General features: G+C 46.2%; 2 protein-coding genes and 1 long non-coding RNA gene across 3 annotated transcripts; 1 reads left to right on the plus strand and 2 right to left on the minus strand.

Moving 5' to 3' along the window:
- Positions 1-346: 346 nt before the first annotated feature.
- Positions 347-8,464, minus strand: LOC130151534 (uncharacterized). The gene is made up of 5 exons (XR_008822607.1): positions 6,064-8,464; positions 5,810-5,913; positions 5,119-5,168; positions 3,387-3,466; positions 347-2,389 (listed from the first exon to the last, which is right to left on the minus strand). It is a non-coding gene; the product is annotated as an uncharacterized LOC130151534 (long non-coding RNA).
- A 383-nt stretch (positions 8,465-8,847) lies between these two features.
- On the plus strand, positions 8,848-10,322 carry LOC130145485 (cytochrome c oxidase subunit 6A1, mitochondrial). Its single transcript, XM_056330336.1, has 3 exons — positions 8,848-9,004; positions 9,364-9,503; positions 10,070-10,322. Exons 1-3 carry the CDS (start codon positions 8,902-8,904, stop codon positions 10,154-10,156), a joined length of 330 nt encoding a protein of 109 aa, XP_056186311.1. The 5' UTR covers positions 8,848-8,901; the 3' UTR covers positions 10,157-10,322.
- A 1,154-nt stretch (positions 10,323-11,476) lies between these two features.
- On the minus strand, positions 11,477-12,994 carry TRIAP1 (TP53 regulated inhibitor of apoptosis 1). Its single transcript, XM_056330380.1, has 2 exons — positions 12,775-12,994; positions 11,477-12,122 (listed from the first exon to the last, which is right to left on the minus strand). The coding sequence occupies exons 1-2, from the start codon at positions 12,919-12,921 to the stop codon at positions 12,039-12,041; spliced, it is 231 nt and encodes a 76-aa protein (XP_056186355.1). The 5' UTR covers positions 12,922-12,994; the 3' UTR covers positions 11,477-12,038.
- Positions 12,995-12,997: the final 3 nt, after the last annotated feature.

Genomic DNA, 12,997 nt, shown 5'->3' on the forward strand with positions numbered 1-12,997 from the left:
CACATTAAATCAGTACTTTACTTGATAAATGCTTTCATTTAAAGACCAACTACCTGCTAGGCATTCACAACTATGCTTGAGGCCTTTGTCTACAAACTCTTAACTTTTCTTCTTCAGCCCCCTGTCCCCCCTTTCCATCAGTGTTCTGCAATTTGCCAGCCTCCTTTATGTCTCAGTTATGTCTGCACAATGTGAGGCAGGCAGACCCATGTGCCCACAAACAGAAAAGCTCCTCCAGCTCACAATAACTCAGCAGGCTTCTGTGATTTTCACAGACTGCATTACTGTGTGCCCATGTCTGCTGTCAAATTACTGCCTGGACACAGGCTCCATGGCTAACCTCAGTCTTACCCCAAACATGAAACTGTCCCCGAGCCCTCAGAAACATTCATCTTCTCTTGCAGCAGTTCTTATACGAAGTGGTGTAAACCTGGCTGATGCTTCTAGGAAACAAAGAACACGCTTACCCCTCCGAAGACATGTTATGATTTTATGTCCTCTTTCTGCAACCTACCGAGAGTGGCTGTGCTCCTTATCACGCATGTAAAACATGTCAAAACAGACATGAAGGGCAGACAGTCCTCCTGAGGTTTCTAAAGGAAAGCAGAGATTAAAAGCCATAAAAAACAATCCTTCACACATAGCAGAGGTTGAAAAATAAAATCTAAACCTAAGTTCATTTTCCTTTTTAGTGCACCTTCTGCCAGTCCCAGGACTGTTCTAACCTCCAGTTGCTTGTCATAGCTGTAACAGCACAGCAGTGAGGAAAAACTGTGAGCACAGTTACCCCAACCTTAGCTGCCTTCCCCTTAAAGTCCCCACCCTGCCCCACTCTATCTGATGCTGTGAAAAGACCATATAATAATGGGAAGCTGCTCCTGGAGCTCCTACAAGGGAAACAGTTCTTTCCATGTTTTGCCTTATTTTAAGTATCTGTACATAGGAAAGATGGCACACACAGACCACACAAAACCCTGTAATCGAGGCAAGATTTTCTCAAGTCATAGATGTTATTGACTGTAATTGCTGTTGTCTGTTTCGACCTTCTCCTCGAGGTGTCTCCACCTCCCATTACAATCTCACAGTGAAAGAAGTTCCCTGGTGGTCTGCAAAGAAGTGAAAGAACAAACTCAAGACAGAAGTGACATTGTTTATATAACATAAAATTCATTCCAAATCAACAATTCAGACAAAGTAACATTGTTGCATAAAAAGTAGACCAAAAGATACTACATTGACAGACAGTGCTACTAACAGCAACATTTTGCATATATAAAGCATTCTGTATTCCAAAGCCTAAAAATGTTTTTAGAAAAAGATCCTACTATTCTTCAGTATTTTACAGAAAAAGTGAGGCATGAGGTGTAAGTCATTCATAGGGCTTTGTCAAATTAAATGACAGTCTACCACCAGAATGAAGAATAGAATCTAGGCTTTCTAACCCCTGTTACTCAGTTATGTGCATTATTTTAAAGCAGCCCTTGTATTTACACATTTTAGTGTAGGCTGTGTAAAAAGGAGCACTAAAGCAGAAAGAAACATGTGTTCTCCATCTTAAAACAAGATTTTCCTTTTGGAATGGCAATAAGGATACCCTGCAGCCTTAGGTTTTCTATGCAGCCATAAAGCCTTAGTCCTCTTGACTGTGCTGGTAGCCAGGATAACCCCCAATCCATATTCTATGCCCAGTGCATGCTGGAGGAGGTGAAGATAACAAAGCCTGTGACAGAACTCCATCAGGGAAGTCCTTTTGGGCCCCATTTCCATCAGCTCATAAAAGGAACAGCCTGGACCCACATGCTGGGCTCTGCTACGGCTGCTCCAGGCTGTAGCTCTTCATTTGCAAAAGAAATGACCCATTCATTTCTCTCTGACCTCTGCAGGCACTTCAGACTGCTGACCTCATCTGCCGATGGCCCCCACCGCTGCTGTGAGCTTCCTCAAACAGGTGCTCCTGGACCGAAAACTCTGCCTTCCCAGGCAAACTGAACTAACACAGCTCCAAGAATCCTGTATCAGGGCTCCCAGGGGACTGCTTGTGCACAGGTTGGGAATGTTCAGCCCTCAAAGCATTTATTTCCTATGCAGAGGCCATATGAAAAGGAGGCACAGATGAGAGGATATAAATTTAACTGAGTCAACTGGAGTTAGAAAAATGTACTTGCCTGCATGTGCACATGCACTTGACAACACAGATCTCTTCCCTGCAACTACTGACAGCTGCAAAGTGTAGCTGCACCTCATGTGAGCTTGTGGTTGTACAAACAGGTCCTGCGGTTCCTGTAGAGAACCAAGTGGCTTGTGATCAGGGTGTTCCCATCTCCGCAGTACATGTCAATGGATGGAAGGTGACAATGCTACTTCAGCAGGGGAGTCCGCATTGCTTACACTGCATTCCAGGAAAAAGACATCTCTTCAGACACACTTATCGCCCACATTTACCTTGGCATTCGCAGCCTTATTACCAAGAGTATCACAATCCATGTTTTTTGCTCTTAACAGCCTCATTCTAGAGAGAAGATTACACCATTTCACAGCTAAGGTCACAAAGGCATTCAGTGGCTGAACTGGGAATTCAGTGCTGATTTTAAGTCCAAGTTCAGAGCCCTGCTCACTGGACTAATCTCTAGACAATAACATTTTTCTACTTGGCAGAGAGGTGGGAGCTTTCAGGTCTGGAATACTGAGGTCTTCAGATGGAGTCACAGATATACACAGCACAAACTAACATAATTCTTCCATAAAAGTGGCATAAAAATAAAGCAGACTAGGTCAGTTCTTCCATTGGTCTCCAAAGAACACCAAATTATCAGAACTAACATAACCATCTTTAGTAAGTAAGCTGTTTTGGAAGCTGAACTGTTTGTTCCAAGTGCCACACAGACACCAGCTCTGGCACTGGCAGGAGAGGCCTGTGAATCAGAGCCCAAAATCTGATGCAAGAGAAACTTGGGCCATCTCAAGCTGCTTTCCCCAGCAGAGAACAACCCTATTAGTTTGAGAAAGTCCCCTGCCTGCTTTCTCTCTGAGTAATTAAGAGTGAAATCCTCCTCTCAGTGACCCCAATGCTCTCAGCCTAGGCTGATTTACACATGAAAGGAACCCTCTGAGGGGCTTTCTCCCTTTCACATTCACAACCAGGCAGGACCTATAAATAAAACCTTTCTGAAAACAGGAGCTTTCAAAAAGGTCTGTGTATGTGCACAAATGTATATGAGGGAAAGGGAATGGATGTGTGCACTTGAGAATGCGTGTGTGTTTGCATGCAGATGTGAAGAGTGGGTGAGAAGAATGTGCATTCATACGCCAGCCTGCATGCAAACAAGTGTACTCAGAAAAGCATCTACATGGATGCGCGAGTATGCACAGGTAGTGGGAGCACTTACAGGAAGCAAGAAGGCACGTCCAGGCTGGCTTCCAGCTAGCACAGTTCCAGGGGACATTCACTCAAGCCAGCTGAGTCACTCTAGAGTTACACACGAAAAAAAAAAAGAGCATATTTAGACCCAGTTGTGCATACAAAACTATGCCTGTGATGCACTTTCCCTCTACAAAGCAGTAAAGTACTTGCAGAACAAAACACTAGTGTTTTACAGTGCTTCAGATACAACATGGAATGGGACATAACAGAGAATCAGGTCTCATGGCATGTGTTCCTATGGCTTTGACAGGAGGTGAGATTCTTCAAAGGCTGCATCTTCTCAGCTGACCAGGAGAGAGAGAGAACAGTGTTGCATTTTCCAGGGATGTCATTGTTCAAAAGTATTTTTTAGTTTGTTAGAACACAATGCCCCTCAAAGTTTGAAAAATAAACAATGGGACTGATGCCATGAAAAAGAAGGTCAGAAAATCAAATCAACTGTGACTGCCTTTACAGTAGCTTATAAATACAAAACTGCCTATAATCTGTTACTCTCCCTCCCCGGCTGTCCTGTTCACCCATGTGCCCAGGCAGTCAGGATGTTTCCCATTCCATGAGGCCTAAGAAGGACCCTACACAGCTTCCAGGAAACTGGCAGTTAGTGTGACCCTGCCCTAATACAAAACAGGTGACACAGTTCTGAGCCAAGCCAGGACAGACTACAGGGTTTCATAAACCAGGTACTGGTCTGTCTTTGCCCCAGTAAGAGGAGGCTTTTTAAGATCTGGCTACAATATGATAATTTGAGAACTGCAAACTACTTCACTACTCCTGACCAGCTGAATCATTGGCTTACTGAAACAAACCATGCCCCTACTCTGTGCCAGTGCCAGGATGCTGACTATATATTCACTAGCACCACTGGAGCTGCACCACTACCTGGTGGGAGGCTCCAGGGTGTGAGGCTGCAGGGGTGCTGCAGCCGGCACTGTTCTGACTTCATCACTGCTAATTGCAGCTCTTAGATCTCTCCCTACCCAACTCTTACACAAATATTTACAAGAAGCTGGCAGAAAAAAGCACAAAGCAGGAAACATAAGGAGGGCAAAGCCTCACAGAAGTGCATAGAGCACAAAATGTCTTTTCTGTGAGTTCAAAAAACTCTTCCCAGCTCCTTGCACGAAGCAGAAGAGTGTGAACAGGGATGCAGAGTTCCCCTCCTACTGAGCCAGCAGCTAAAGCCCTCCCCCAGTTCCCAGGGTCTTCAAATGAAGATTTGCATAGTACTTCCAGATCATTCCCGAGAGAAGGGACAATGGCTCTCTCAACGCCCTCTTCCCCCCTCCCAAAGCTGATAAAGCCCTGGTGAAAAGGGGAACAAAGGATTTACAGATGTCGGAATATTGATTCCTGCAGTTCCAGGACTACAGGGAGAAGATGAAGAACCCTCCCGAAACTGTGAAGTTTGAGACACAGACACTATCTCTGCAGTGTGAACTCTGTTTGTTAAGACAGTATCTGACGGAGGAAACATTGCTATTCAAGAGAGATGAGCAGGTCCCTGAAAACTTGAAAATGCACAGAGATGAGATTACAGTCTGAAATCCAAATGAGTGCATTTGTTGTTCCCAAACCTCCTAAACGGAGAGGCGCTACCAGTGAAAGCAGTTTGCCACCAGGCGGGCCAGCCCGGCATTGCTCTGAGAGGCTTCGGCCCCAGCTGACCGTATTAAAGGCTTTTATAAATCACACCTCACCAGCGATTCATGCTGTTATCCATGTCCTCTTCTGCTATCCACCACTGCAGCTAGGAAAAGTAAGAAAAATAAAGGTGAAAGATGAGTCTTTAGAAAGCGTCCTTTGAGTCTGAGTTATAGTGGAACCTCTCTATCTCAACACTCACTGAATTTTAGGCAGTTAGCTGAAAGCTAAAGCCTCTTGCCTTCACAATTGTTTCTGTGGTTAGTACATACAAACCCAAGCTTTCTTTTTCAGCAGAGCAAGTCAACTCCACCTCTAGTGAGCACCATCTCACTGCAATTGTTCAAATTTTGTTAAACCGAAAAGCAATACGATCCAAAATGTTACATGTCACTGCTGCATACGCAACAGGAGACATTTACTGGGTAGCCAAGTCAGATTACAGGATTTCTGGCCTGACCTCCACCTGTCCCACCACCACACAAGTGACTGACTACCTGCACTTCATTTTTTCCTTTTTTTTACCCCCTTTTTCAGAGCTAACTTTGTAACATCTTTGCACTCCAGAAGACTCCCAGGATGCTAGATCTTTTGGAAAAATCTACATGTTGAAACTTCCTCAAAATGTTGAATTTAGAACTGGATATTAAAGGATGATAAGCTAGCTTCTAAATCAAGCTACAGGCCCTTAAATAGCTCAGCTCTGGAATTCAAATGAAGTCCTTTCTGTGAGGCAGCAGCTCTTACCAGTGAGTACAAGAGGGGGTTTTCACACCACAGGTCAATAATCCAGACTGAGCTACTGAGCCAGTAGCAGAGATAACTGTTCATTCACCGGTATTTTCCCACACCTTTGTAAAAAGACATGCTGTCAGGCTGACTGCAATTATCACAGTGATAACTATTACATAGCGCATAGTTAAACATATTTTATACAACTATATCAAAACATTCTTCACAATCCTTTAACAAAAATAATCTAGGTTTCTTCAAATACCTACCTGTCTTCCCTCAGCTAGAAGAAATTTTTCACATGGAATCTTTTGTCTTCCAGCAGTCTCTCTCAATTTACACCACATTTGAAGATGACATGAGTCAGACCCATTAGACTCCTGACACACCTAATATGAAGATTAATTGAAACGGCTGGGATGATAAAGGCTAAGAAAGTCCCATTTTAAATCACTGCAACTCAGACTGCAGTGAAACCGCCACCATACTCAGGTTCAGGACAGAAGTGAACTCCATTTTTAGTTCTCTCCATGAACCCCTTGGAGGTCCATAGGTAGAAGTGCTCACAAGGTACTTTTTAACATGGGGCAGCTGCATTAAGAGTTGCCACTACTACATACTGCTTTCTGTGAGCATTTCCTTCTCAGAAGAGCATTTTCAAGACTGTCAGAGGAGTGAAGGTGCAAGGCAGAACTAGGGAGGCAGCACACCTCGGCTGCTCTCATCTCCTGCTGGACACTTGCATGTTATTGTTTGAGGCTACTGCAGCAGCACAGCTCATGTCCTTTTCATTTTAGAGTACCATTCCTCATCCTAGACAGAGGTTTGCTTCTTGTTTTGTGGATCCTTTTTTGTTTTCTCTCATTTGTAAACATTAGTGTCTGTTGCTTACTTAGAGCTCTTTTTGCTACAAATGAGTAGTTTTGTTTATGTAGCTCCTGCTATAAAAACACCACCATAATTTGCTTTAGGATACAGAACTTAATCTTGGTTTCATCAATTAAAGATTATACAAATTAATTCTTGCATCTTCTGTTCCCAAGAAAAGTCACATGCAAATTCCTTTTAAAAACTCTGATATTACACATCTTGTAAGCACAAATCCCAGGGATGCAGGTGGAGAAAGGCAAAATCTACCTGCAATGTGGACAAGAACTTCATGACATAACATTCCCAACCTCATTCAGCAAAGCAGCTGTGCGCACACATGGTGAGCTGCAGTGATTTCAGGTCTGTACTGTAGAAAATGCATCATGTTGGTGAAGACTGAGTAACACTCCTGTAGGTACACACAAAGCCACCAGGGAGTAACTTATCCTTTCAGTATGTAAGCAAGACTTAAAATTAAATGAAGTAACATGAAAGAAAATTACTGGAAGAGGTAATTGTGATTTTTTTTAAAAATAAAGATAATAACAAAGAAACCAATGTACTTATTATCAGTTTACACTGCAAAAATGCAATAAACAAACAACTGAGCAATATCTTTATGCCAAGGTACATTTCACAACAGCCTTCTGAGATCCTGGCCATCTTACCATTCCCATAAACTACACAGTAAATTTGGACATGAGCCCTATTCCAAGTGAAAAAGGGAAAAGAAATCACACTCCCCAGCAGCAACCACCACTTCCTACCATCTAACAATGCTGTAACAGCAACGCAGCCACGCTACGTGCTTTGGTCTTGCCAACAGAAAAGTGACGGGTTTCAGGGGACCAAGGTGAAATGTGAGTCTGCACTACCCCTGGCCAGAGCAGCACTGTGCAGTAACAACCCCGAACCAGGACAGAGCTCTTGCACTTTACTTAAGCTCATCTTCATCTTTCACAGATGCCTGCTTTGAATGACAGAGGAACCTGCTCCTTCTCCTTCCACAAACATTTATACCTTGTTAGAAGAAAAATACAATTTCTTCATACCACTCCCTCACAGACAGACCTTAACACCATCCCACCCTGAAAGCCTGTTTCTCTGCTTTCCACTTGGCCTGTTTCAGTCTCCGCATCCACTACAAGAGTCCTCTCATTTTACTGTGAGGTTTTAAGTGTTTGAAAATGTACTCTCCATCTACGCGGTTTCTACCAAAGGTCAAACAGCCAACCATCAGGCTGCAATAAAGAACTGCAATAAAGTAAGATTTAGCTATTTGCAAATTAATTATGATTTTTTTTTTTCCTGCAGATCTTTTGTGTTTATTCAAGTGATATTACTATTTCAGCAGAATCATCCCAGGAACCCACGTAATTAAAAACACATCAGTGGTTACAAAACTGCATTTCATTAGCATCTTTTTTACTGTCACGATTGAAGCAGCTTTTATATTGCACTAATGGGATTGGTCCCTCATGTGAAAAAAAAAAAAAGGTCTCAGTAACAAATACAACAGACCTTCCCTGCTGTTGCATAAAAGAAACTCAAATACAGCTGTGCAATCGCTTTACCACCAGGAAAGTCTACATAGGATGGCAGGCCAGTCTCCTAGGCCACCTACGCTGAATGTACAGTCTCTGAAACTCACAGCCATGCATGCTGGGGGATACCACTCCCCAAGCCTGTACATGATGGCACATATCAACATGCTTCCTTCCGCTCTGGAGAGCTGTGCAGTCACAGGTCCCACCCAGTGTTGCCCTTCTACACCTGTTAGAAGCCAGCACAAATCACCTAGCTGCCACAGCCACCCCCCTGCCTCCGTGCCCCTCTGCAGGCCCCTCAGGAGCCCCAGGCTCCTCCGCTCCTGCTCCCCTCACGGCTGCCGCAGCTCGAGCGCTTCAGTCCCCTCACGCCTGGGACGACCCCAGTGTGTACCCCCTGTCCCCACAGCTCCGGCGCCGCTCGCAGGGAAGCCTCCCCCGTCCTTTCGCCACCCGCACGCCGCCACCACCCCTCAGCACCAAATTGGTGCCGCCTCCCCCCCGCGAACGACCCGCCGCGACGCTGACGTCACAGCCAGCGCCTCCCGCCCGCCCCAAGGCCGGCGCATGCGCAGAGGGGCGCCGCCGCCCGCGGCCGCGCAGGGGCGGCGCCGGGAGCGCAGCGCGCATGCCCGGTGCCCCCTGCCGGCCTGACCCCGCTTCCGGCTCCGCTGGGCGCCCGCGGACGCGATGGCGGCGCTCGGAAGGGCCTCCCGGCTGCTGCTCGGCGCCGCCGGCCCGCGCTCCCTGCCGGGGCGGAGCATGTCGGCCGCGGCCCATGAGGCCGGTGGAGGTAACGGGGCTCTTCGGGGCGAGGGCGTAGCCGGGACCTGCGGCCGGTACGCCGCTGCCCTTGACAGCCGCTGCCCTTGGCGGCGGGCGCGGCGAAGCCGGTGCCGGCGGTGTGAGCCCTGGAGGGGGCGACCTCACCGGGAGCCGGGAGAGCTGCGGCTGCAGCCGTCAGGCCCGGATCCCCGCGGGAGGGGAGCGCCCTCTCTCCCTGGTAAAAACAGGGAGGGAGACCCCGGCTCGAGGGGGGGGACATGGAGCGTGCGTTAATTCCTCGTTAATGTGTTAATTGCGCTTGACAAGCTCTCGAGTCACTAACGGAAAGGCTTGTTACTGTTTTATTTCATGTAATGCTCTCCCTAGCTCGCCTGTGGAAGCTGTTGACCTTCGTCGTGGCCCTGCCCGGTGTTGGTGTTTGCATGCTGAACTGCTACCTGAAAGCACAGCAGGAGCACGAGAGACCCGAGTTTGTTCCTTATGCTCATCTCCGGATCAGGACCAAGGTACCTTTGCTTGACCTCTCCAAGGGCTGCCTTTTCCCCACCCCACTATGACCGCAGGCCTTCATCTGAGATTACAACAGCATCTCTTGCTTTCTTGTCACCTACATGAGGTGCTGCATACGTAGCCACGATCTTAACTGATGGCTTTGTTTCTGAGGCAGCAAGAGTTTCTTGCAGCTCAGAGGAAATACCCATGGTATTCACACGCCTTCCCACCCCCAAGTAATCCTGCTAATGTCTTGCTGAAAACCATTTCAGTCCTAGAGCTGTACTTACCTTAAATTAATACAGACTCAAAAGCTGACAGAGGAGATCCCAAAAATCTTAAAACTGGAGTCCTCATAGCATAGTTGATGTCTAAGCAAGAACACAAAGATCTTCTCGTCTATAGACAGTGGCTCCCACCTAAGGGACACTTGTTTTCTAACTCTTGTCCAGGAACAGATGCAAACTTGCTTAACTCATCAGCCCATCAAGCAGTGTGATGTTTGAGTCCATATTGCTGTTGATTTTCTGAGATGGTTCATTTAGCTGCCGCTGGCTTATTTTCTTTCTTCTTTCAACAGCCTTTCCCCTGGGGTGATGGGAACAAAACTCTGTTCCACAACCCCCATGTTAATGCTCTCCCAACCGGTTATGAAGATGACCACTAAGATCCTGACCACAGCCAGAAATTCAGCTCTTCCCATCGTGGACCAGAATGTTGCATGGGAACCATCATTTAAACTCTGCATTCCTTCTACAATGAAACTGAATGGTGGTGTGGCCTCTGTCTGTACCAGTGTAGAGGTCCTTTAAATAAACAACTCTGAACTTGAATTTAGGATTTGACTTTTTTGTTAGTCTGAATCATCAGAAGTTCTTTAGTTCAGTGTTTGCTTAAAACATTGACACCTCCCACAGGATACAGTGCAGGAGTGAAGGGGTTTGACTGCCTGAATCTGGTAACGTTAACAACAGGAATGCACTCTAACTGATCACTGTAAACACACAGGTCACAGGCAGATGAACAGGTTCCAGGCTAATACTGTAAATTAAAATTCAGTATATACTGAAGTATGTTCTCCATAATCAGCTATTGCAATATTTGTTAAGTCATGAAGGCAATTTTCTATTAACCCCTAATTAGCTACTCTCTGTCTGGTGTCATTACCAAGGGGCTGTCGTGCAGACAAGCGAGCTATTACGTTTGAGAATTGCACCTTTTTTTGTTGTTTGTTTTTTGAAGAAGTAAAACCTCTGAGTTATCCTTCAGGTAGCTCTTAAAAGCTAAGAAAGTGAAGCTCACTTTCCGCCCCCCCCCCCCCCCCCCTCACTGTAATTTTAGGAGAATTAGGCAGTTGACTTCTCTTTTGTCCCCAGGCCATATTTTTTACTTTCACCTGTGTAGGTGTAATGAGAGGGGACAGCTTTTCCCCATTCCTGTATAAGGATCAACGGAAACCTCCTCCCCTGCCACAATGCTCACAGGGCCACTGGATGGGATGGATCCTGATCCCTTCCTTCTCTTCCAAACACCCTTTTCTAGGCGCTGCAAGCAGTTCTACAGTTTACAAGCCAGCACAAATAACTTTTGATTACTTTCCTAGGTGTAAACCACACAGTTCAGGAGCAGCTTGGTGAGCAGGTTTGATTCACAAGCCTCAGCCAGGGACTCAACATTATCACCTGTCAAGCTTCAACCCAATGTTTCCCTCATTCAACACACAATTTAACTACACCAAGCAAGAAATAGTAGTAGTGGCCAGCCTGGAGCTTTGTCTTAGCGTGGAAAAGGATAGCCAGGGCTGCACTGCAGTTGTATTGCAAGAACACATAATGCTAAAGGACAGAATTCAAGTTCAGGATTGTTTTAGAACCTCAGAAAAGGCTGAAGAAGTAGCCTCTGTGTTAAAAGTGTCCTCTTCAGCTTCTCTTACAGGCCACCTTGGTCCTTCCTAGAGGTCACAATCAGATTCTACTGGACAGTTACCTACTTGAACAGAATATAACTTGGTTATATTTATTTTAGCTAAGTTACTGCAGGTCCAATAGAAGTGATTTTATACCATCTCTGTTGCTGATAAAAAACAATGCTTTAGCCCCTCAGCATTCAGGATCATATGAAACAACCTTCTTTCACCAAAATTCAGCAGCATAGAGAGAAGACAAAGTGAATCAACCTCCTTCATAGAATTTTTAAACACTTTCAAGTGTTATATAAATAAGCAAGAGAAATCAGTCACAAAGCAACTACTATTTCAGCCTGCTCTAATAAACATTCTCACTATAGAGTACATTAAGTAGGAAGTTAGTTCAAACAGCTTTTCACGCTGTTAGATGCTGAACCACCACCATAATTCACTGAAAAGGAGGCAACAGTTACCACAAGATCCAGTCTTTTTTTTTGTGTGTGTGGCTGTTTTTATAAGCAGATTCCTGACTTCCTAGAAAGCAGCTTAACAAAGGTCTTATCCAGGCTGTGTCTAGTCGTATGCCTGGTGATGTTGTTTAGTCCAAAAGCTCATATTAGTGACCCCACCCATACAGCTGAGGTCAAGAGGAGTTTTCAGTTTTTCCTTTGCTTGGACCCATGAACTCCAGGCCTTCAATGGGTATATCCTTTTCCTTGATCGCTTTCTGAAAAAAAGAACAACAAATCCAAAACATTAAACTTGAGACATCTTTATAGTGCTAAGCAATATAGTCTTTGTTACAAAACATGATCTAGAAAAAATAGTCTTAAGACTGGTTTGGATAAAGCTTCAGTACTAGAGACGCTCAAGTAGGCACTGAGAACTCATGCCAAACTACAATTTGGATCCCATCACATAAACGTGTTACAGCCTCTAAACCAGCAGGCTTAATTAACAAGTTACATTAACGAGAAAAATACACCTGTAAAATATTATATGCCATGACTGACAGAAACTGAAGGCAAGAGAAAGTCCAGAGCAGTGCAGTGGGGTGCGCAGCTGTGGGCAGCAGCTAGTCTTGGGGCTGCCAGGAGCATCGTAAGCAGAACATGTCCAGCGGAATAACACTTGGGGTGGAAAGTGAACAGCTAGAACACAGAGCAGCGTGGGGGTACTTGTGTACCACATCTGTGCCAACAAACAGGGCAGGGGGCATGGAGGCAGGCAGGGGGGGAGAGCAGGGAGGGAAGCAAAGGAGCAAGCAGGGAGGCAGGGGGTCGGGCAGGGGGGCAAGGGTGCAGGCAGGGGAGCAGGCACGGAGGCGGGCAGGAGGGCAGGCAGGGGAGCAGGCAGGCAGGCTCCAGCGCCGCACGCACCTGCACGCAGAGCTGGTACCGCTTGAAGAGCTGCCCGCAGGGGTCCCCGGCGCTCTCGCCCTTGAGGAACTTCTCGGCGAACCAGCGGTTGAAGCACTGGTCGTACTCGCGCTTCAGCTCGGTGCAAGCCTCGCCCACGCTGTTCATCGCGGCGGCCAAGCGCCCGCCCGCGCCCTCTCACCGCGCCGGGCCGGCCGCGCCGCCGCTCTGACGTACTTCCGGC

Source organism: Falco biarmicus, chromosome 1 (assembly GCF_023638135.1).
Source record: "Falco biarmicus isolate bFalBia1 chromosome 1, bFalBia1.pri, whole genome shotgun sequence".
NCBI classification, from domain to species: domain Eukaryota; kingdom Metazoa; phylum Chordata; class Aves; order Falconiformes; family Falconidae; genus Falco; species Falco biarmicus.